At 35.8% G+C, this 26370-nt stretch overlaps 1 protein-coding gene across 2 annotated transcripts in view; it reads left to right on the plus strand.

Annotated features, from left to right (window-relative positions):
• Window positions 1–26370, plus strand: part of ZNF385D (zinc finger protein 385D) — a 405970-nt gene that overhangs the window by 309713 nt on the left and 69887 nt on the right. For both annotated transcript variants that reach the window (XM_056484767.1, XM_056484768.1), the window contains one exon: window positions 1310–1420. In XM_056484767.1, coding sequence (XP_056340742.1) covers window positions 1310–1420 — 111 coding nt within the window. The remainder of the gene's footprint in view (window positions 1–1309; window positions 1421–26370) is intronic.

The raw sequence follows: 26370 nt of genomic DNA on the forward strand, positions 1-26370 counted from the left end.
TGTCCTGTAAAGCTCTGCTGTCTTCCTTCGTTTGTTTGGGGGGTTTCCTGTGTGTTTGTGTGTTTAAATTTATTTTTTTTTTAACCAATCTTATTTTCTTTTCAACAGGAATTAATTTAAAGACTTATTTCATATTTGACACTGAACAGCTATCAAGTGATGCAAAAATTCTGTAGTGATCTGTTCTGGATTCACTGCAATAGAGGCCATGACTTTCTACCATTACAGCTTTCATGAATAATTGATTACTCTAAGGAGAAGCTCTGGTTCTTTATTTATCAAATAACCCTTTGCCAACAGAGTAGAAAATAGTGAATCACTGAGACGTGGGAATGGAGAAAGATGCTGTCTTTTTCATGACATACAATGATTATGCTCAGTGAATACTGGTTATCAGAATTAGTCAAATATGTGATTTTTTTAAAAACAATTTTAAAATAAAAAAATATCAGTGGATTAACCACGTTGTTGCAAAATTATTACCAGACTTTTAAAGTATATGTAATATTTTTTTGCGTGAAAAAAGAAATAGGAAGCATTTTGTTCAATTAATTTGGGGAAAGCAATTTCCATCCTCCAAGTAAAATATTCCTTAAATTAGTTTTCTTGAAGTTTTCTGCCAAAATGGTACATTTTTTTTTAGTTGAGACCCTGACTTGCAGACAATATCAGATCAGTGTTCTGGTAAGTTAGCTTAGAATATAGACCAAATTCATCCTTTAAGCAAAGTTGATCCAAAATTATTTCCTCCAAATGATTGTGAAAATGATCTTTGGAGGATTTGTATCTTTTGTAAGTTGTGTAGATGTTGTTTCAAGGAAAAGATTCATTTATTGGTTCATGAGATATTATTATTATTTGATAATATTGGGGTATTGTGTTCTATTCTGAAATTATATGTACATATAATTCTTTCACATTTTCATTAATCCTTTTCTTATTAATTTTATTTAAAACATTATTGTTTTATTTATTGAACTAGTTTTTCTCTGATGTAAAAATCACAAATTGGTGTTTGGAGGGGGAAATCTGTTCAGCATTTACAACTTATACCTTTCTTCAGTAAAGGGAGATCAGTGCATATAAAATTGAACTAAAGATGTGTGTTTCAAGAAGGTTAATGACAGTTTTCTTTGTTTCTTTCTGCATAATCTCTTTGTATAACTTCATAAATAATTTTCAAAGAAAAATAGTGTTTTTCTGTAGATTATGGTGTGGCATGATGCAGAACCTGTTTTGAGATTTTTAGATAACATAGCACACAGTGGAACAGCAAAAGCTTTTTATGTTTCTTCTGCTCTCTTCACAGATGGACCCAATTCAAAAAGCTGTAATAAATCACACGTTTGGAGTTCCTCTTCCTCATCGAAGAAAGCAAATCATATCATGCAACATTTGCCAGCTGAGATTCAATTCTGATGTAAGTCGATCATTTTGTATCAGATTAGAAATATGTACTTATCCTCTAGGATGTGCCATAATTTTCAGAAATTGAACCTGAATGAAATGTTGTGATTTCAGTTTGTCACTCAGCAGATGAAAAGGCTGTGGGATGTTTCAAATGAACACAATGGCTTGGTGGTGTTTATACACCCAGCCAGATTTTCCCTGCCAGTATATCCCTGTAAGCTCATCAGCTTTGGTTGTGCTGCACTGAGTGTAAACAGGAAAAACTGACTGATCCATTACTGCTGATAACACTGGTATATTTGCTGGATCCTAATTCTTCTACCAGTCCTGGTCATGCTTGCCTTCAGCTGGCTCACACCTTGCATCCTCTCACTTCTCCAGCAGGGAAACAGAACAAGCTGGGCTGGAGATGGTCTCTAATACACTGAGGAAACTTGTCTCCCACAGTTACCCAAGGGAGCTGTGCTGTGCTGCTCCTGGCCATGTAATACCTGTTGTGTCACAGAAAAGCCTCTTAGGTTTTAGCTCTTCTATTTCCTTCTCAGAATCACTGTGTACACAGACCAAACCTCACATAGTACAGTGTATTTTTTTCTGCTGTTCTAGGCTCTTCAGGAAGTTTCTTCACATGGGCATTGCTAATGGGAGCTAATCTTCCCCTGTCTTTAATTCACTGTATAATTTAAATATGGAAGTTACTTCTGTAAGTAATATAATATTTTAACTTAGAATGAGGTCAAACCCAAAAGTGTCCACGAGGTTCCATCCTAATTCCAGACATAGGAAGAAGTGAAATAATTCTTGTGTACTTTTGACTCTTTAAAGACAGCTATTTATATACAGTTTATACTTTTTTTAGTTTATTGATTATTTATCAAAGCCATGAGCTTGTCAAAAACTTAAATTGAACCTTGAAGCCTAATTTTAGGGATTTCTCACCTGGGAGTGAAAACATTGCAGCTCTTTTCATTCCCCTCAGCTTTTTATCCCTTGATAATAATTTCAAAAATATCTCAGTCACAATTTCTGGACCAGTCAGCATCACATATTTAATTTAACTGATGACTCCAGGTTATTTAATTCTTTTACTGAATGGACACCTTCTCTTATAACACTGACATAATTCTCAAAGAGTGGTGCAAGGAAGGGCAATACTCTCTCTGGAACTGTCATGTCCCCCAGAGATAAAAATAGAAGGGTCAAATGAGGCTCTTCCATTTAGATGCCAAAATTAGGATTGTGGATACTCAGTCATTCATGAGGAGGGGATGATGAAGACTTCTGGGCCACAGTGGATCTTACCAACCAAGCAGCCCAATTTATCACTCAAAATTTTCAGCTTTTTCAGCTTTGTCTCAGGAAAAAGCATATCACACTGAACACAGTATATAGCTGAGAGATCAAATACTTCAGTGTTATATACCAGAGTGAAACATCTCCTTTCAAAGAGGATGTTCCATTTTTTTGTCTGCACATAGATCTAGACAAAAGACAAGATGAACATATCAGTAAAGTTACTTAGTCATTTGCAGTTACACGACTTGGATTGATATGTGGAGTGGAAAATTTTCCAGCTGAGAAGATCTTGACATTTTCCAGAATATAATGTTTGAAGTAAAAATCCTTCTACCCAGAAACAAAGTATCAGTGGACACAGGTACTTTTTACCCAGTTGACTACTCTGATCCCAAACTGCTCCTTTTCTGCTACTCTTAGAAAGGATTCTAAAAAAGAGAGAGGGAAGAGGCAGAGGTGGTTTTCAGAACCACCTACAGTGTCCAAAAAACTGGTTTCAGATGACATCAATTAATTTAAGCTGTTCACAGAAAACTCTTGGAAGACTAGCTGATATTTATCTGTCCCTTCACACCTCCAGGTGTTAGAGGCTTGAACTCAAATAGCCAGCACTGTTCAGAAGGTTGTTTTAATGCTCCTCTCTCTCTAATAGATCAACATTATCTCTGCAGAATGGGGAGACCTTCTTGATGAGAATGTTTCATTTTCCACTTTTACTATCCATCTAAGTTTTAAGGCAACCACAGTGTTGATTGATGGAGAGATTACGATCCAAAATCCACCCATTGATTAACCTGGAATGATAGCTCTCCCCCTTTTCACTACCACACAGAAGCAATTTGTGGATATCTTTATGATGGTGTCTTCTCATTCCAGTGCTTATAGTTATTACTGCTGAAAATCACAAAGTGCTCTGCTGAGGTGTTCAAGAAATAATCTGTAGTCAGAGCTCCACTGCAGCTTAGAAATGTTTTTCTGCAGTGTGAGGGGAATAGGCAGAGCTCTTTCCTCCATTGCTTAGGTAATTTTGAAATGCCCCACCTGTGTTTGAGGCAAAAAATGTGGCAAACTAAAGATTTAATACCGGGATTCAAAATGCTTTGATGAAAAAGAGCCGTTAGCTATCATTTTTTGATAACTCTAGTATGAATGCAAGCACACACTTTGTAATTCTTTCTCCTGTTATGAAAAAGTTTTCATTTACTCAATATTCCTGCCTTTCATTTTCATCATATTTTGTTGAACACAATTTAAATCTATACCAACAATAAATGACTTTTCTGTCTAGGAACCAAGGCTTTGTGTCTATTCAACCAATATGTCTCTATTTTTAGATGCAGGAGATAGGTTTTATCAGAGAGTAATGAATAGAAATTCCATTTGCCTGCTACACAACAATATTATGAAAATGTTTACAATAAAACTGGTCTGTGGGATTTTTCTTTTTTGCATAGAATACACAATTTTCTCCCTTTGGATAGAGATTTCTTTAAGAACAGCAGAGCTTTTTTTTTTTTTTTTTTTTTTTTTTCTGGCTACATGGTATCAAAATCACGTTTTAAAAAGATGAGAAAAGGCAGTACAATAGTCTAAAATCATTTAGCTTCTTTGTAAAGGAGTTATTCATAAATCTTCATGACAGCTGTGTGTTCAGTATCTCTTTTTAAAATAAATCTCACATAAGGGAAGGGAGGAATGTGCAAATAACCAAAGCCTCTCCATGCTGAGCAAAAACATTAGAACAGCAGAGGTAGGTTTTGTGGAGTCCATTTCAAGCATTTTTTTTTTTTTTTCAGAGAAATCTAGATATATCATTTAGGCTCATATTGTGCATTAAATCTAGGGTGAAACATTTAAATATATGCTTAGCTGCAAGTGCCTATGTTGCCACTTAGATGCTGGCAGCTGCTGAGAGCTACTGCAGTAAATGCTTGCTTTGTAGCAAACATTAAATCTGTATCTCTAAGATGTAAAATATCTGTAAAATGTAGTTCAGCCGACTTCAGTAGGATAATTCAGGTGCCTATAGGTAGCTGTAGGAGTAAATTTTCTGCTTATGGCCTGGAAAAAAAGCAAAAAAGCACTAACTGAATTTTCCTGCCTTGACTATTTGATCTTCCTTTGCCCATGAGATTATTTGATGAAGTTATATATAGTTACCAGTATCTGTAAACAAGGTCAATTTTTTGCAAAGGGATTACCTTTTTCTTCCCTCTCATTTAATGAGATGGCTGAGTGATGACCCAGTTTGCATTTAAAGAAAGGTTGGGCAGCATTCTGATGTGTTCACAGGACTTGAATTCCATTACGATGCATTTTAAAAATATTTCCAATTATATGAGCCAGAAATTATTGTTTGACTTAAATAGCAACAGTAGTAATATTTCCCTGCAAATCAGGGATGCTCATCAGTCCTTATTTGTTGGTTTTCTACCTTACTTTTCTACATCTCTATAAACAAAGGTATCACCAAATTGATATATTGATTCACTGTATGAATTTGTCAGGATTCATTAGGTGGTCTTCCATTTAAACAACAGTGAAGGATTTTTTTGAGGATAAGGATGCAATATAACTCTGCAGAGTTTCACTGTGGTTCTAACTTTTGTGGGGAAAGAAGCAGGACCAGAGGACTAATGTCCTATTTAGGCTATGCTTGATATCCAGAACAAAAGATTAATGTATCAGCTTGTAAGGGCCTAGGGTATAATAAGGTGGTAATAAACAGTCAACATCAATTTGTCAAGAACATATCATGTCAAATGAATCTAATTTTGTCCTATGACAGGGTAATTGGCCTAATAGATAATAGGGAATAAATAGATGTGACATATTTTGGCTTTAACAGGAGTTCATACAGTCCTATGTGACAGTCCTGTCAAGTAAGTAGGGGAATGTGGTCCAGGTGATATTATTAAAAGTTGGTTGTACAACAGAATGAACTGCAGCTAGAGTAGCTGCTGATGGTTTCCTGTCAAAACAGCAGGTCACAACAAGTCAGGATCTGCAAGAGTCTCTTCCATGCTTACTGCTACTCTAATTTTTCATTAGCAACGTGTCTGACAGAATAGAATGTACATATGCCAGTTTTGTGCATGACATCTAGATGAAGGGTGGCAGCCTCTTGATGGATCATGGTAAGTTCCAGATCTTGGTCCAAAATTATCTCTAGCTGGAGAAAAAAGTCTGGAATTCTGACAAGTGCAGTAAATAAAAGTATAAACTATTGTGCTTAGACTGGAAAAAGTAAATGCACAAGTACCAAAATGAGTAGATGTCTAGTTTAATGGCATAATTTAATTATAATCCAAATATGATTGTTAATGCAGAAAAAATAAAACAAAAACTCATCCACCTAATCCTATATATGACATTTTTTCCCCCCAAATATGAGGTTTATCAGTAAGTAAGTATTCCACAGCAAATATTCAAGAGCAGCCCCACCAAAAAGGAGTGGGGGTTCTTGTGGATGAGAGGCTGGGCATGACCCAATATATGCACCTGCAGCCCAAAGTGCCAAACAAATCTTGGGCTGCATCCAAAGCTGTGTGGGCAGCAGGTCAAGGGAGGGGATTCTCCTCTGCTCCTCTCTTGTGAGACCCCACCTTGAGCACTGCCTCCAGCACTGGGACCCTCAGCACAGGAAACACATGGAACTGTTGGAGCACGTCCAGAGGAGGGACACCAGGATGGTCATTGGCCTTGAACTTCTCTCCTGTGAGGGAAAGCTGACAGAGGTGGAGTTGTTCAGCCTGGAGGAGGGAATGCAGAACAGATCACTGTGGCCTTTCAGAAACTAGAAGAAAGATGGGAGCATACTTTTGGACAAGAGATAATGGCTTTAAACTGAAGGAGGGTCAATTAGATTGGGCGAAAGAACACTGGAACGAGTTTCCCTAACTGGTGGATGCCCCAACCCTGGAAATATCCAAAGTCAAGTCAAACTGACCTCTGAGCAACCTGGTCTAGTTCAAGATATCCCTGCTTCTTGCAGAGATGCTAAACTAGATGATCTTTAAAAGGTCCCTTTCAACTCAAACTATTTTGATTCTCTGAGTTGAAATTGGCAGTGCCTCAGATGAAGAGTTATTTATTACAGTGGTCATCACACTCCAATGAAAGCATCATTAGTTGCAGAATTTAGAACACATCCACTAGTATGACAAGACATGAAAAACATTCACTCAGCTAAGGAGAGCAGAAAGAACTGGATAGATGTACAGCAAAAAAGACCAGGAAAATACAGTTAGCTTTCCATATCTGAAAAGGACTTAAGAGTCGAGTGACCAATTGATCTTTGTTTTCCTTGGCTTTGATGGATAAATAAATGTGACTAATTCTTCAGATTTATTTGATTTAAGAACTTTTTTGTTGGACTGCTTTGTGAAACAATTTTCACTGTAATGATAGTGAAGTTCTGGAAGGAAATGTAGGGAGAGTAGAGGGGTGTCTGTTGGCAGAGAGTATTCACAAATTAGGCACTGTTTCTGAGGCTGGGCAGGAGATGGTGGATGTAATCCCACACCTGAAAGGGGGATTATATGACATCTTGTTTGACTAATTTACAGATATTTCTCAGTAGTCTGGAAGATATAATAGAGATTTCTTCATCCATGCCCAATGAGAATCAAACCTGGCCTGCAGCCTCTCTCTTGCAAAGAGAGGGAAGCTTTAAAATATTGGTCTATTAGGAACCAGGAAAGCCTGGTGCAGTTAAATACTAGAAGTTATTTAGCATTTCACCCTTCTGATTTCAAATCTGTTGCTGGTGAATTTGCAGAGATATGCTTAAATGTTATTTGAAGCAATCAGTGCTATTTGCCTCAATATCTGTTCTGTTTGTGGCTATAACCACAGGGTCTTATTCTTTGCATGTTTTGTTGTACTTCCAATTATGGGTTTCAGATTTGTAATTAAGCTAGAGATTTGGAATCCTGGTTTGGTATAAACCAAATAATTTCTGTTTGAATTGTAGTTCTCATCTTTTTTAAGCAAAGTCACTTTTGGCAGGTATTATTAGTCATCAAGCACTTTTATTGATTGATTGATTGATTGGTTGATTAATTGATTTATTATCTTGGGGTATTCTATTTTTTGTCATTCCAAATTAGTGTGCCTGTGTTATATGACTTCTTTAAGAAAAATCATTTTGTGCAAATATTTACAGATGCTCAGCATCCCTTTAAAATCAATATTACTATCTAAGGGTATTATTACAGCAGTTGAACCTGAACAAGCATGAAAGTTCATCCAGATTGAATTTATTCATGAATATATATATAATTTATATATTTCTTTAACTGTCTCTCTGTATATATGCTGCATCTTTCTAATAATGCACCATCTTTCCTGTACTATGGAGTTAAAGTAAGGAGAAACAAATACTGAATCCAGTTACAGAATTGCACATGCTGTTTATTTGAGATCAGAATATGAGTCAGAATGGAAATGCACTCAAAAAAAGATATTTTTCCAGAGGTATTGGTCTGTGGTATTCACTGTAAAAAGTAGAAAGTAATCACAGAAAATGATTAGTGTGCAGATTTCTCTGGGAAATTTGGCATTTGCATCAATACAGCATAAAAACAGTAAAGAATTGCTAACAAAGTATTGAATTACTTGATTTTTTGGCATTCCAATAGTCTAATCAAATAGCATTGAATCCTATGCATTTACATTGCTTGAATGAAAAATTTTGAAAACAACCTGGTATATCCTCTGCCCAGTATGATATTCAATAGAGTCTGTTTTTATAGGCTTGGTCTGTATATTTTAGAAGCATTACCTCCTCTTTCCTTGACCACAGTTTTAAAGATTGTAATATGAGTTGCAGTCAGATCCTGTGCAACTCTGCTCTTTCCCATATTAGAGCATTCAAACCTTTTTTTTTATTTATTTTCATTTTCATTATTTATTTTGAAAGAAAATAATCCTTATTTGCTTATATATAGCCTTTTTCATGTAGGAAATAAATAATTTATAGGTTATGAAATCCAGAATAATCTGGATTTAAGAGTAGTAATAAATTTTCGCATAACCTCCAGTTTGTTAAAGCATTTCTAAAATGCTTAAATAGAAAGTATATATCATTTCCTTTTGTTGTATAAAGTACTTTTCCCATAATTTTCACTTTCTATGCAGTAGTTTTATAAATATATATAACCTAGAAGTAGAAATTATTCATATCTGACAGAGTACCTATTTTAGCTTTGAAGTACTTTTGATGGTTGAACTCCAGAGTACTTTTGGTGATGAACTGAGTCCTCTGACTGATAATCATAAGTTTGTGACTATTTCTTTGCCTGTTAAGCATTGGCAGCAATCCAAATATTCTGAGTGACCCTCAGTAACTGCTGTGAGAGGTCTCTGTGTGATGTGCAAGATGTGGAGTTTGCTAGATAAACTCACTGCACAAACTCTTGATGGTCCTTGTCCTTCTCTCTTTTTAATGAAAGTAACCTGTTTTGTCTAGAAAATCTGTGCTGTCCTAGAAATGGAGCAGCCTGAGGGTGTCAGGCCCACAGGGACATTGCCTGGGGTCAGGAAGGCAGTAGGAAAGGAGAAGGTTTTAAGTGACTGAACTTTAAAAAGGACATTCTTGATGTCAGCTGTTTTCTTAGGCAGTTGCTGATGGGGAGAGATGGAGCACCTTGGTGCCCACTGTGTTCATGTTACAAGACTTACACTCTCCTCTCAAAAGTCACTCTCTAGCCACACTCAGCAGTGGTAGTAGAAGAGGGGGTGTCTAAATGAAGCACTGGAACAGGCTCCCAAGGGAAGTGGTTAGGTCACCATCCTTCAAGGCAAAGATGGGTAAAAGTTGTGCTTGGGGACATGGCAATGCTGGGTTAAGAGTTGGACTCAAAAATCTTAAAGGTCTTTTCTTATCTAAACTACTCTGTATATCCAGGAGAAAGGAAAATCTAATGTTTCAGCTACATGAACAAGCAGGGTAGAAGAGAATTGTGTAATATCTGTTAGCTGAATATCAGAACATGATCCTGGAGAAATTGAAACATTCAGCTGATCATCAGGTGTTGCTGTGTAGGATCTAGATTATGTCAAACTTAAACTTTTTTTTTATTTTCATTTGGCAGCTCTTGCTTCCTACCTCTGCTCATCCTATTAGGTTATTTCATTTTCAAAGCTTTCACTTATTTTGATAAAACAAGTCAATTGTGCAGAAGGTTTGACATCTCTTTTAAATTACTAGAGTTTGCCAGAAATGATACGTGAATAGGCAATTGCTCTCTCTGATAGTCCTGTTTATAAATTGAAAAAGATTAATGACCAGTATCCTGACTGTGGAATATGAAGACAAATTAGTTTAAAAGGTTTCCGCTTGTGGCACTGGAGAGAATGGTTGCAGTATTTGCCCTTTTGGGGCTGACTTTTAGCTTTAGGTGGGTGTGGATCTCAACTGCAAAGAGCTGAAGGAAAGGCACCACTGCTATCAGTGGTGATAGCAGTTTATAAGAAAGTCTGAATTAAAAGCAACCTCCCTCCACATCTTTGTGTGTTTCTGTCAGAAATTTCCTTTCTCTCAGAAATGATTAAATTAATATATGAGTGTATCAGAAAACATTATACTGGGAGGCAGCATGCAGTCTTAAAAGGTCTAACAGATCCTACATCTTCCAAAATCTGCTTTCAGTGGATTATCTGTTATTCACTGAGATGATTTCCAAGCAAATTAGAGACGTGTTTCCAGTTGTTTTAATGGATTTGGTCCTGTAATTACATTCATTGGGTTACAGTTGAGTCAGAAAGATTTTGTGCCTGGTGGAGGGTGGAGGAATATGTGAATAAAATTCAAATGCTAAAGTTGGGCAGGTAGAGGCTAACCAGAGCTTCTTTGAAGTTTTTGGCTGGAATTGTGGGAAAGAATACTTAGCATTTTTTAAACTGTACATTGAAAAATACCATTTGATGCATGAGTGAATTGGTATAGACAAGGAAAAAGGTAATATAAAAGAGGGGAAAGGAAGCCTCTCTTCCAGTTCTGTATTGTGACATTCATGGAAAAATCTGCCTGTTTAAGCTGCAGGGAGAGAAATCTCTTCACTTTTTACCCTACACTTACTTGTGTTTGAGGTAGTTTTTTCCCTGTCAGCTTCTTCAGTTAAAGTGCAAAGTCAGTCAACTCTAACAAGCAATTGAAATTTAAGAATAAATGTGCTGGGGAGTCTTTACAGAAACCACTTTCTATAAGCAAGTCCTCACTTCAAAGGAAAGAAAAAATTTTCATCTCTTTGTTGTGCAATCTTCATCTAGCATTTTTTTGGTCTGTTTTAAGTTCTTACTTTCACATTTAGTTTTGAAAATAAGAATTCATACAGTAGAGAATCTGAGATTCTGGATTATTAATAGTGGGTGAAGATAACAGATTTCACTGTAAAAGTGGCAAAACCTTGTCTCTTCCAGTTACCAGGCAGTGACTCCTAGTTTGCTTTCTCAGGCACTGATAAGGACATAAAAAGGAACCAAAAACACACAGACAGGAATTTATGCCAGTCTGGGTTACAGAAAGAGTAAGTGAAGAAACTGTGTAGCAAATAGCATTTTTTTATCACCCTGCCCCAATAATTTTTTCTAGAAATGCATTAAGAGTAAAGTAGTGCTTTTACTTGGTTTTGGTTAATGATACTCTCTTCCAACACCCATGAAATCCTTCCAAGTAATGTTACACAGACTCTAGACACTTTTATTTTTTTCTTTTTGGTCAGTAAATTTGCACTCCCTTAGGTTCCTGTAATATATTGTTCCCCACTGTATCCATGCAGCCTCTTCTTGGAGCAAATATAATGTTTCCTTTTGAAAGGATTGCTATTAAAGACAGCCACCCCTGATGTAAACAAATTCCACTTCACAATCTCCAGGCCTGACTTCTTCAGTTCCTGAGCTCTTTTATCACTCCTCTCATGTGTCTTACAGTCTCAGGAGATATTGCTATTCTCTGTGCTTACTTACATCACAGCTAACAGCTGGGAGCCTCTGAAGGAGTGGAAGTGCAACCCAATACGTCCTTTTAAAAGCTTTGTATTGGAAGAGAAAAGCACGTATTTGAACTACACTTTTGAGGGTGTATTGCCTACACTTGTGCATTTTCTTTTTTTTTTTTTAGCTCACTTGAAAGTGAAGTCTTTCAAGGTTTTAAATGGTTAAAAGGGGCTGACTTCTTTTCAGCAAAAAATTTAATATGGCACTTACACTGAACTCCCCCATGGACTTTAAAATCTGAATTATGAATTCAAATCTTGTATTTAAACTGAGGTAATGGTCTACTGGTAGACCATACAGGTACATTCATATATATAATTGTCTGAGCTGATCTCAAAGTGTGATTTTAAAAATACAAGGATTTCGTCTGTTTGGTATTTAGATAGGTGTCATTGTGTAATGGTGGGATAACTTTAGATCCAAATGCATAGCAAATGTACTGAATTAATTTATGTTAGCAATTTTTGATGGGTATAAATGTTTCTTTTTATTCTGTAGAAAGGAGATTTTATAAGGTAGTCTCTGAACAGGTTTTATCCTTTCCCCAGCATAGCCTATTTTCTCTGCATCAGCAGACTTGTCATGATAATCAACTTTTTTGTCCCAACCATCAATCACTCCTGATTACAGCTGGGGAGAAGTTCTGTTCTGTTGATCAGCCCATCAGTGCACATAATGTTACACCTGGAGACAAGTGAAAATCATCCCTTGGTGGGAGAATCACTTGCCTTCAAGCCTTTTGTCTGAAGTATTTTAATTTACATTTAGAGTATTGAAATTGTCAGTGCTTGCTTTGATTTTTTTTATTTCTTTGACAAAAATAATAAGTTCAGTTGATCTTTTCCTACATGTTAGGAGATGAATGCTTTTCTCTTTTAAATATCTTATGTTCTTTTTCACTTTATTGTACAAATATTGCAATAATTATAACTATTTAAATTAAAAATAGAATAGTTATGTGGTACTCCATTAGTAGAAATGTAGTATTCTTATATGCTAGCCTAGAATTTTTGAAAAAGCTATTTTGTTGGCTTTTAATCAACTATTTGGTTAGGGTAATATTTATCTTCATATTCAGTTTATAAGAAGGTTATATAGCAAATTTCATAGCAACTAAATAATTAAAATCTAAGGGCATAATTCCTTTCTTTAATGAATTCTTCTTATATTGTGATCATTATTGAATAACACTTTTTTTTTTCTTTTAATAAATGTGGTTTTCAGATGTCACAAGGCTGATGAAATTTCAGCTTGAGGAAGCACCTTATGTTTTGCTAGTAACTTAAATATGACTTTTAATTAGCTGTCAGAATGACCAGATGTAGTTTAATTGTACCATTCTTTTTTCATCTATGGTCACTTTTTTATTTTAGGTATCTTCTCTAAATAATCATTGTCACCAGTTAATCCTTTCACATGTCAAAAAAACACAACCTATAAAACAATTATAAAGCTGATACTTCAAGGATTGCAGGATGAAATGTAAATGAAGAAGAAAGAATGTGACAGTGTGGGGTAATAAAGGTTTGATTAGCAATCATGTTTTTACATAAAAGGTTTAATTAGCAATAGCTCATTTTCCTATTCCTGCTGGTCATTTTCAGGACAGTGATATATTGCTTTTTTGCTGTGAGCTATGCCACCCAATAGAAGGTGTTATGTTTTCATTAGCTGCAGACACTTCAGCATTATTATCTCTCACCTTAGTCTACACACCAATACAAAACATGTCTAAATCTCATCACTGAATAAGCCAACTGTATATGCAGTAATTTTAAAACTATGGGATATTTGCTCAGATGTTTTGTTTCTTTTTAAACAGATGATAAAAGCACTAAATTGCAAATCACATAATTACTGAGCCTCAGTTCTTATATTTGTCTGCTTAAATACTTTGTTTGTCAAATACAGAATTTCATCACTTGCATAGAAGCTGTTCTTTCAAAATGACAATCTGTTTATTTTTATGGTTTAGTAATTAATCTGAGCATATGGCATAATTTATATTTTATAGGTACATCGATCTACATTGCCTTTTCAAAGACTCTTATCACTTGTTATAATGACAGGACAGAAAATTATTTTTTCTTATTGAATAGAGATTTTTAATGGGTTTTCACTAACACAATTCTGGCCAAATAGTCCATCACAAGTTGCCTGTCATTCTTCAATTTATTCTCTAGCATGTTTTTCATACCAGAGTCATATGTAGGAATAAATGGTTGTAATAAAGTAGATTTCTAATGTAAATACATTCTGAGAAGCAATAATAAATGAGTAAGAATGTCTGAAGATGTTAGAAAACATGAAGTAAATGGAAAGAATTAACATTTTGGACACTGGAGAAGCGAAGATTTTGTTTTTTAATGCATTTAACAGTATTTTCTTTTGTGTAATTCTCAGGGGCAAGGAATTTTTATTCCAAAATTATTTGACATACCTAATCTGTATCTCTTCAGTGCTTGAAAAGGCTGTAAGAAGGAAACTTCTTTCATAGGAGAGCTAAGAAAATGTGCATCATGTAAAAATGGTGCAGAAATATTGTGGCCATTCTTCTGGAGTCTGAGCTCCATGCTCTGATTGGTGAGACAGGCCTTTACTAGCATGGTAAGCCAGCAAGGAATAAGACACAGGGAGAAGCCTGGGATATTTGTGGGTTTATTAGTTTCTCCTGTGCTAAATTAGTGCTGTTGGAGGTGGTGCTGCCATCAAAAAAAAAAAAAAAAAAAAAAAAAAAAAAAAAAAAAAAAAAAAAAAAGGCAAGAAATTAGGAGAGGACACACATCCAGAAAAAGAAAGCAGCAGATGCAGTGGCACTCAGCAGTAGGGATTATGAGGAGCAGGGACTGCAGTGAGAAAACAAAGGCTCTGCTGCAGACACTGAGGTGTGCTGTTCTAAGGAGCTATACAGGAGAGCAAACACATAAACAATATTGAGCAATGGGTGCAGTGATGCTGAGCAGGAGATCAATATGTGGGGAAAAAAAGGAGATTCTGAGTCTGTCATAGTTCATGATTAACATTTGGGATATAGTGACATTTGAGAAATGGAAAGTTTCAGGTGGCAAAGTAACAGTAGGAGAACACTTAGAGTCATCCAGGAGCTACTAATGCTGAATGATCATAAAGGTGTTGGTTGAAACTCGAGAAAAAGTTATCCCAAGGAAAGTATGTCCAAGTCCAGACAGTAGAGAGGCTTGAAGACAGAAACTTGAAATACATGACCCTGGCCAGTGCAAGCCTTTTTACTTTTTTTGTACTGGGAGGAAATTTATCATTTAGATATTCTTCAACTGGGGTTGCTTAGGATTCAGATCTTCTCCAAAGTCAGCCTTAATTAATATTTTTTTTCTCCCTACTAATAAAACTTATACAAAAGTTAAGGTGGCTGAATTCTGTCAGATTTTTCTGGCATTTGCAGTAAGGAATAATGAAAGAAGAAGTTCTAGAACAATTTAAATAGGTAACTGATATAAATCTGGATTTCCAAAATTAGCAGGGATTGTATATCATCTTTCTCAGAAAGTCTACTTGTATCCAAAAGATGTCGATTTTAGTATTCCCTGAATGGGAAAGTGAGGGCAAAAAGTATTTACCTTCCCTTCCCCCTCCCCTACTGATATCCTCATGTTGGCAATTTGTTATGGCTGCTTCTGGCATGAGCAGTAAGAGATGGATTCTCAGTGAGGAGGTGTAGCTACTTAGAGTAATTGGACTATGAATTTTAATTCATTGTTGCAGTCATAAGAATCTGTGTATTTTGCAGGCATTCCTTTTTTTTTTTTTTTTTTTTTCCTACAAAATGAGGTCCCACCAGTTCTAAATATGCATTTTTAATTGTGAATCTATATTCACAATGAACTGAGGGGTTTGAGCTGTGGCTATGAAGCAGGATTTTCTTTGGCTGACTGGGTAACAGCAGCTCATGTAATTTCAGTATGTTGTAAATAGATCATGAATTACATTTAGGGCAAGGCAGGGGCTCCTGGTGTTTCACTGCAAGCTATTTTGGTGTGTGCAAAGATGCATTTTCAACCTGATAAGTGATGATAACTTGTAACTGATAAGTGATGGGTTGGCCCTTGAGGACCTTTGGCTGGGGAGAGGCATAATTCTCTTTTATCAGCACCAAAGGATAAATCAACAGGATGATGATTTTATCATTAACATCAAATCATTTTCTGAAATTCTTGCACTGTAAATAACCACACATTCAGACATATTGTCATGGAATCCTAGAATCACTAAGGCTGGAAAAGACCTTAGAGACCTCAAGTCCAACTAAACAGTGTCCCCAGGTGTCACATCTGCACATTTTCTGCAAATACAGAGTTTAAATTCTGTTGCTGCCTCCTCTGGTAATATGCAGGAACAATTATGTGGTTTGTCTGATCAGATAGAGGGGATAGAGGCTCTGTCCTGTAAAAATCAGGGGGGTTTACACCCATATTCCTGAACCTGTAAAAGTCATAGACCTGTTTGACTTACTGAAAGATGTTTGCACATGAGTGAATAAACACTGCAGCTATAGAGTTAATCCATTGTTGGCAAGTCACTGCTTGTCCTCCTACCATATCTGGACTAGTCAACACTTTGGCTTAGCCTGAAGGCTCCCAGTTTTATTCCTGCCTGCTTGTTTGTCTAAAGTAACCTGCTAGATTTATCTTCTGTAAGCCTGAAGGTGCTAATGCATCTTAAACCTCTCAGCTGGAAGTAATATCTAGTGTGTATTTGAAATGCAAAACACAAAAAGGAGGCCTACAGAGTGGAAGGAAGGACAGGTAGCCTGTGAGGAGTACAGAAAAATTGGGATACTGGTGGATGAGGGGCTCAGCATGACTCTTTAATGGGCACTTGTAGCCTAGGCAGGCAGCTGAATCCTGGGCTGTGTCAAGAGCAGGGTGGGCAGATTCTGCCCCTCTGCCCACTCTGGTAAGGGGAGTGCTGTGTCCAGCTCTGGACCCCCATCAGGAGGAGGACATGGACTTGCTGGAGTGGGTGAGTCCAGAGCAGGGCCATGAAGGTGGTCAGAGGGCTGGAGCACCTCTCCTGAGAAGAGAGGCTGAGAGAGTTAGGGCTATTCAGTCTGGAGAGGAGAAGGTTCTGGATGGACCTTACTGCCTGAAGGGAGCCTACAAGAGAGCTGGGAAGGTTTATTTACAAGGGAATAAGTCCCAGTGACAGGACTAGGAAGAACGGCTTTAAACTGAGAACTCAAGTTAAGACCAGATATTAGAAATAAAGTTTTTTACTCTGAGTGTGATGGAGCACTTGAATAGATAAGTGTTCAAGGCCAGGCTGGATGGGATTTTGCATAATCTGGTGTAGGGGAAGATGTCCCTGGCCATGTCAGGGCTGCTGGAAAAAGAAGATCTTTAAGATCCTTTGCAACCCAAGCCATTCCAATTGTTTGATGTGGCTGGTGGAGTAGGTGGCACACAGGCACATCATCCAGAGCTGGGAGTGGAGGCCTCCCAAGGCTCTGAGGAGACTGACATGCACTGGCACAGGGATGACATGGCTCCAGCCATTATCTCTGGAAGCCAGGAAGATGCCCTGGGAATGTTGACTTGTCTCAGGTCAGCTAATTTGCCTCAGGCAGGTAACTTAAAATAACTGGCAGATCATAGGAACCTGCACCTGCAAGTCCTTTCTTTAACAGCCACAATGTTTGCTGTCTGCTATTGCCCTTCCAAATCCATGGTCTGAACTCACACCCTTAAGGTCTTTTCAAGGTAGGATCCTTGTTTTCTCTGTCTAAGGTTCATTCGTGTCAGAATTACAGTCATTCTTGAAATTACATTTTATCACATTTTGCTTATATTTTTGTTATGAGATGGACTCAGATGTAAGAAATTATCAAAAATGGAAAAATAGTCTCACAAGTTCAGTTGAGACTGGGAGTTCTAATGATTATCTGGCTTTGTCTAATGTCTAACTCCCTAGATATCATTAAGTGATGTTTCTTATATGCATTGTGTCTTTATATCTGTTCATAAACTACTGCACAAATTATTTGCAACCCACTAGAAAAAGGACAATGGATTATATCTCTGACAAAATTGTGTGTCTGTTATAGCTGGATGTTTGCTGGACAGATATATATATCAAGTGTACTCCACACTGGAAAGTTTTTCATCTAATATTATATTTCTGGTGAGATGGCAGCTTTCCCATGCTGTGTGTGTAACTATATAAATATATATATACCCATACAATTACCTTCCTCAAACAGGTTTGGTAGAATATATAAGAAATGGGAAATATTCCTGTGGTTGTCTCTAGCAGTGTTAAGTAAAACCTAGTGAAAAAGAGCAGAAAAATGATCAAAGTAGTTTCCATTTGTGCTAAATTGTTCTGATATTCTTAATTTTTATTTTTCCTTATTTTCTAGTATGTATTTATGCATGAGATACCAGTAGCATCTGATTATTAGTATGCAGTGTCAACCAAGATGGTGCAGTTACTCAAACAAATGCTATAGTGAGGGTAAGTGTTTAGCATATTCCAAGTTGCTTATGACACATTTTTTTGGTGAAAACTCCAGGATTTTTTTCTCAGCTGATGTGTTTCTGTGATGTACATTTGGTTTTGTTGGCTTAGTCAAAGGCTGTCCATCCATCTTTAAATTCTTCACACTGTGTCCAGATGGAGTATTGCACTTGCCAGTCCAGGGTGAAATAAATGTCAGCATTTCTGTTGACTTAAGTGGTGCCAGGATTTCACCCACACAATCTAAACTTAACATGTTGACTTCCTCTTTTGGTTTTCTTTTTCTCTCTTTCATAGCAAGGAGGTCCTTGCCATTTCCAAAGGGAAAGGAAAATATCATGGTTCATTGTTTTTAGATTTTGGTGTATAATGATTTCATAAGCATGAATGTTGAAACAGTTGTAAAACTTATGCCCAAATATTGTTCTGTTACAGGAAAAGTAATGAAGCATATTAGCTCTGGTCTAAAAAAACCTTTTTGGATCAATATGATGGATATCATGCCCATTAGGAAGGTAACAGAACACAGCTGGGATTTGAATAAATGAACTAAAGCCCTTCTTTTGCAACAGGGCTTCTACAGTAATTTGCCAACTTCCTATCATGGGTGATTTCAACATAGATTTCAAAGGACGTTGGAATATTGAAGCAAATAACTCATTCTTGAAGATCTTTTGTTGTTTTTAACACATTGAATTAGCTCATTATGGTTGAATATGTAGTGGAAAATAGCATCTGTTTACTCTGCAGAATTATAAAAATTACTTACCAGTAACAGAATAAGGAGCAATTTGCAAAAGCTAATCATATTTGTGCACTTATTTGTAAAAAGTAAGTCCTTAATACATACCCAAGGGAAAATGGTTTATGCAATTTAATAGTAGTGTGAATCCTAACATATTAAAGAAATTTTGTAGGGATCAGTTTTAAAAGTTATAAAGCTATGGGCAAAAGGACATGTCTGTCCCATATTGTGTTTCACCTGTACTCAGTGGTTGTTGAACTTACAGAAACCATCCTGAAGTTCACTGAGCCCAAATCAGTTCAAGCTGTCCATACACCCCAAATGTATACAACCAGCTTAGAAACCCATGAAGAGATTTCCTTGTTGAGAGTTCTGTCTTTATTTAGAGAGCAGTTTTCAGTAAGGTGTGTTCTAGGTTATAAATTTGGGGTGTTGTAAAGCACCCTGAGGCATACTAGTTATCCCAGCAGTGAGATGTCACAAATGTAAACTGAGAGCTATTCACAGTTTCAGTTCATCATCAGAAGTGAAGTGAAAGATTCCTATTTCCATTTTATTCAAAGATGATTCAGAAATCTCTACAGAAATCAGTTTTCTGAAAGTCATTCTTTAGGGACTAGGAAGACATGCTATCTTTTCCTTAGCCCTGCCATAAAAAAAGGAAGAAAAACATTAAAACAATAAAGAAAAAATAAATAAGTATAATTTTTAAAATTAATTTTGTGGATAGATATGAAGAGGTTTGCCTGCTCCAAAGACTTTGGAGTCTCAGCATTAAATTCCTGTACCATTTGGAAATTTCAGTCTATAAGTAATCTCTGCCCAAACATACCTCTTAGATTTTGAAATCAGAAAGGGATTTTATACCTGTCTAGTTTAACCTTTTTTTATGCTATACACCTTATGATTTCATATAGCTGTTCCAGTTTTGAACCTGATAACCTGTGCTTGACTAGATGAGATGAGAAACACTAAAGCCAATGTAGAAATATAGAGCATCACTGAGACACTTGTCCTACAGCACTTTAACATCTAAAATGTCCTGTTGATTTCAGAGGGACTGTTCTTATCCAGAAAAGTTTGTAGGATTGCAGCCAGTTTCTTTTAGCTTCAATAAGTATTTGGTTTTGTTCAATGGAAAAACCCGGATTTTCAGATTTCAGTGTAACATCAGAAAAGTAGAAAGGTTTGTAGGAAGGAGACAAAATGTAACTGCAGTGTAAACAGTAAGTGATGCCAGAACATCTCATTAAGTTTTGCATACTTTTTAATATCCCTAACTGTGGCTTCCTACATGGAACCTAACAGCTTAGAGGAGTAAAAGATTCTGACCTGAATGTGTTCACAGAATCACCCAAGGATGTTTGAAAGCAAGGCAAAGCAAATAAAAATATGTGAAGGAGTAAATATAACTGTATTGTACACAGACTGATTTTCAAGTTCCTGTGACTTATAAACCATTGCTCCCTCTGGATATTTAGATTGTTTTTCTCAAAATATTTTCTCCCTCGCTAAATGTTTAGATAAACCTAGTTTTTAATGCAGATTTACTTCCATGGTATGGCACTTGTTTTTATTGCCACTTAGCTATTTATGTTCTGTTTATATTGATTCATTACATAAAACCATTTACTTCTGCTCCTGGTAGGTAACAGCATTTATTAATTTTACTTCTTTTCCCTTTTTTATTGATGCAACGTGTATTTCTGCCTAGAAAGAGAGAAATCCTAAGCATACATCTATAGTGAGACCTTTTAAGCAAATTACTGGCATAGGACTTTTTTAGACAAAATGTGTCTAAATAAGCAAACAGCTAGTGGGCTGAAAGTTCTTTTATTCCAAGGAAACACATTGGATGTTTCTGCACATGGAAGGCTTGGATTCCTTTCAAGACATGAAGATAATGAAAGAATCTATAAACTCTTGCATCCTTAAATTATCAGTGTCTGTGCTTCTGTGCAAATTTTTCACTGTGGAAAAGTTCACATGATACTTTACATATTTTTACAACCTTCTACAAGAAGGTTGGAGATTTAACATGGGAACCAGCACTCAAACTTACCTAAAACAGAGTTGTATCAGGAAATTAGGGTGTTTATGTTCCTTATTGTGGGTTTTGAATTTCTGATTATGGGTAGAAGCTGATTTAAAGGCCATCAGAAATATTTTCATTAAAATAATTATTGAAATATAAATTCAAAATCCAGAATGAAAAAACTGTTTACCTGTATGTTTTAATGAAGGAATCAGAAAACTGAATCAACATTTTTCTGAACACAAAACTGAAATTTGGAAATCTTTTGTAATTATAGTATTAAAAACAGTGATTGCAATAAAAGTATTAAGACTGTGTTTAGGAGTACTTATGATAACCCCATGGACTCTCTTTTATGGTTTTGTATATAGAATTCATATTAAATTGTTTTTAATTTCAAAGATAAAGTTCAAATCGTAATGAATTAATAATTAAATATGCATTTTTGAGGTTTTCCATGAAATTTCTTCTAGTATCTTTGTGTCTGACCACTATGTTTCCATGATATTTTGCTTCAAAACATCAAAAACTCAGAATTCAATGAGATTTTTCTTGTGAATGTAAACAGACAGAAATAGTTTCCTTGGCAACAGAAAGCAGGTGAAAACACTCAGACAAGGTACTTTAAACCCACCTACTCAACTTTCTTTAGTTATAAGTTCACCAGATGCATGCTGAGGGAATCAAGTGGGTTTTGTTCAAACAGTGCAAAGTTTCTAAGCTAAATGAGTGTCTGGGCAGGTAAGTGTATGTGTAGACCCTTGACTCCAATTAGCTGTTGTGAACAAACTCAGATTCAAATAGGTGCTGGCTCCATATCCAGCACTGTCATTCTTTTGATGCCACCAGAAAAAACTGAACTTTTCAAGACTATTCAGAAAATTGATGTTAAGTTCAACAGCATCCATTGTTTTGAAGTAAATGCCATTTGTGGATAGCCTGAATATTGAACTACATTTACATAAAAAAGATGTGGTGGTGTGCTCTGCTAGTGCAAGGAAGCTGGGGTACATTTCTACAAAATACAGTAGCATAAATAATTTGCTCAAATTCTCCATTTGGAATATGTTAGTTCCAGATTCAAAACTGGAGGCATATATATCATATTTACTAAGCTAAGTTTTATGCTTTATTTAATGATATGCATAGCTCATAGCAGTGTGTATAGATTAACTTTTTTTTATATCATTCTAATATTATTCTGAGATTAATAACTTGGTTAATCTAAATGAAAAAAAATACCAAATTATTTTAATATTCTCTTGAAACTATAACAACAATAAGATTTGCTATGGGGAAAATAAATGATGCTGCCAATTAATATAGTAAAGATGAGACTAAATGTTAAAGTTAATTTTATTGATGATAGCAGTTTTCAAAGGACCATGTTTCATGGGCACCCCCCTAAACAATCATATTGCTATGGAAGACAGAATTTATGAAGTTCCAGATTCTAGAGCTTGATAACCATTTCAAAATAAGCTTAAAACTTCTCTGTCTTAATAATAGAAAGGATAAAATAGAAAAATGAACGGCTTTTTTATTGTATTTCAACATGTAACAAAATTTTGTTGTACTGCATGAAGTACTGGTATCCTTAAAAGAAAACTGTGAGTTATGGCAACTATTGATTACTTGAGTTGTCTTACCTTCAGTATATATATTTTGACACAGTGTATGTTGCCTCAGAATGCAATGTGTTATATTCAGGCAGATGTTTGTATCTTGCCTAAATGATTTCAGGTAATGCCACACTCAATGGCAGTTTACAGTACAAGCAGATGCATGGTCATAAAAATACTGTCTTATGGAAAAAGTGAAGTTAAGTAGGAAATTTTGACCTTCTTCATCTCACCAAGATAAAACAAGTTTTGTTCTCCATAATGAAAATATTATATTCATTTTCATAATGAAAATGAAATTGATTCTACTATACTATGGATGGTTTTGCCATAAGAATAGTGTTGATGCCAATCTCTCACAATGTGATGCAGGCTCTTGCCAGGTGCAATCTCTCACCATTATAGAAATGACTCTGGAAGAAGCTCAAGAACAGGGAGTGGGGTAGAGCAGATTAATTATGCAAGGGTGCTAGTGAGCTCAGGAAGCACTCATTCACTCTGATCAATGAGTCTCAGGGTACATTCATGAGTATACTGAATAAATGCTTTAGGAATTAGAAGAGGGAGTAGAAAGAAGGAGTTTTCTTTACACAGAAAGATAAATACCTGGGAATAACATTTTGGGACATTTTATTCTGCCATAATAATGAAGAATTATTGGGTTTTTTCCTACAGGAAAGACCTTTGTGGTCTTGACCTGTTATTGTATATTTGATTCTAGGGAAAGGGGCAAATTGATCTATCATAGCTCAGTGGGCAAAAGCCTTCTCTCAGAACATATCTGAAAGAAGTCATATTACACATATCCTTGGTGTTAGTACCACAAATATGTCTGAGTGAATAAGGTAATTAGATCATGTTTAAAAACTGTATTACATGTTTTCACTTAATCTCCTATTCTGCAAAGGCTTGCATAAGTGATTAATTGTTTCATGTACAGTGTCTGTGAAACTGCTAAAGTCTGTGGAGTTTTCCTATTTTCTAGTGGGTAGGCACAGGACTTGTATGTAATCCTGAATTTCCCATGTGCACTCACTGGGCAGATGAAGTAGAGGGCCTTGTAGGAAAGCTTTTTTAAAAGTTTAATATAGCCTCAAGTAAAAGCTTCTCTCCTAAACAGATGAAAAAGACTGCACAATCCTGTACAAAATGTTTTAGCTGTTTCTCACTGTTAGAGCCCTTCTTTAGGCTGAACCAAGTGTTGGGCATCTCAGGGCTGTTAGACTTCTCCCTGTAAACTTCTCCAGTTTGCTTGCTGGAGAAGTTTTCCATGGAGACTAGCTGTGGTTGTGTGTTACATAGCTGGTAGGATACAGATGTCCCAGCTGCATGCTGCAACCTTCCCTGGGCAATGCTGTCATCACTGGCTGGCCAGGCTTTGGAGACACTAGAAAAAAAAGACACACTTGTTCCAAAAATAAAAAGGTCACTTGAATTTTATCACTTTCTTGTGTACTTAGGACATCAGTAAAATTATTTTTTAAACACTTATTGACAGCCCAACTATAGGAAAATATTTGTTCTCAGAGGTTATAATAATGTGTGATAGACATTTTATAAGCAATTTCCCTGACTTCATCAAGGACAGAGGCCTTCTTGGCTTATGCAGTTATATGTTATTGCTTTTTATGTGTGCCCAGCTCAATGACAGTATTAGTTTAAACTTGGAATCTAATTTTTTTGTTGTTGTTTTGGAGCCTTTTTGTTCTGGAGAATCCTGACATAGGATAGCAGGTATATTAGCCAGAATTACTACTATTATATTGGGAATAATAGCAAAGGCAATGGAAGCATCCAGTAGCTGGTAAAAAAGCAAAAGAGATGGCATGAACTTCTGAAGTCCCAGACAGACAGAAAAGACTTTCCAGCACTCTCACCCCTTGTTTTGTGGTTTCTTATGCTATAGACAGACTGCAGCCTTGCTATCAAGCAGCCAGAAAAAAGTATGGAGGAGAGCACTCTCCATAATAAATGTCTTTCAAAATGCATTGTGAAATGAGAAAGACATAATGTAAGATAGCTGGATTTAATTTTGCAAGGAAGAATCAGTGGAACATATTTACTACACCTTTTGCAAAATGTTTCTTTCATTTGAAGTGGCTTTCATTATGAAGGCGTTGCCTGGAGGGAATGATTAAGGCAGGAAAGCAATCTGTAAGAAAAATGGTAACATGAGGTGGATCAGGAGGGATATAAAAAAGAAGATGTACTGCTGCAAAGTGAAGAACTCTCTGAGAAGAGGACAAGACCTGGTTTTTGTCTCAATGCAAAAACTAAGCACAATGTTTTTGTTGGACCAATGCCTGAAGAACATAAGTGAGAAGGCATATAATCCACTGAAGTACATTAGTCAGGCACACAAACTTATTTTGAAGACTTCCATGTAGTTATGTTAACTGTAATTGTAAGAGAATACTGTCTGGACTGTTTAAAACATTTCATCTTTCTCACTGTATTTTACACATTTCTATTTGCTTGGTAATATGATGTCCTGATGGTGATTGTGGTACAATACTGCACTTAAGCAAAGAAGATACAGCTGAGTTTTTCTATTATGGCTCTGTTTTCTAACTGTTCACATCTGCATATAGTATTTTTATTCTTTTATAGTATGTTTGTCTGTGTGGTTATAACATAAATATACAGACAGATTTTATAGACAAATCCTTTTTTATATCTGAGCAATTTGTCAAGGTTATAAAATGTATGGGTTAGAAAGGTCCCTAATTATTCGACACTGGTACACAGAGCCAAAGGAAAATATTAGAAGATGCTTAAATTGACTTGTACTTCTCAAATAGGCAGGAAGTCTTTACAAATAGCATTGAAAAGTGATTTGCTAGTAGACATCTTGCCACTTCATTGAAGTAGTTCCCACAGACCAAAGTTTGTCTACATGTAATTTTCAGAATCAGGATCCTTGAGTTTTCAACTCAGATACAAAGTAAAAATAAAAATTACTATAACTACATCATATATTTGTATAATTATATTAGTTATATAATTTGTTACTATATTTCATATTATTTATAGCTTACATAACTATGTATTGTTATAATAAATAGTAAAATAATTTTTACTTTTATGTTGGACATTTTTTTCAAGAATGTATATAGTTTCCTAAAGTTCTCTATAACATGACACCAGCAATATTTCACATATTTCTCATGCTTCATCACTGACATTAGGTAACAGTGCCTTGTCTTCGCAGTGCTAGGATTAATTCTGTGCATCAAACATGGAAACTCTGGTGAAGGAAGAAAGTAAGCTCTTTCCTAAAGTATTCTTCTAATGTATTCTTTTGTAAAAGTGTTCCACAAGGAGACCTTTCTCAGCTTCCTGAAAGGGTGCAGACTCTTCATTTAGATAAGCATCAAGGTTAGCATGAAAAACTAGTGCTAGCTTGTTTTCCACTCTTCTGCTTTCTCCTATTATTGCTTAATTCAGCATGAAAGTTGGGAATAATTATATTTTATGATCTATCTTGTTTTTTTATTCATCTACAAGTAAATACTCTTTAAGCAACTAATTGTGTAGGCTACAAGTAAAAGCCATTTAAGCAGTAGGGTCCTCCTATGGCTGCAAGAAATGATTCAGTGAGGTACCATATTTTACATTGCTTTGCTGAAAAATATATTTATGGATATTTTTGCATCTCCTACATCTTACTCCTGCAAGGAAAGATAATGGCAGACCTCTTTTTTTTTTGGTCTTTTTAATTAGAGTTCCAGTTCAGTTGTAAAAGTTCAGCATAATCTAATTTGGAGCTG

The sequence above is a fragment of the Oenanthe melanoleuca genome, chromosome 2 (assembly GCF_029582105.1).
Source record: "Oenanthe melanoleuca isolate GR-GAL-2019-014 chromosome 2, OMel1.0, whole genome shotgun sequence".
In the NCBI taxonomy this organism is placed as follows: Eukaryota; Metazoa; Chordata; class Aves; order Passeriformes; family Muscicapidae; genus Oenanthe; species Oenanthe melanoleuca.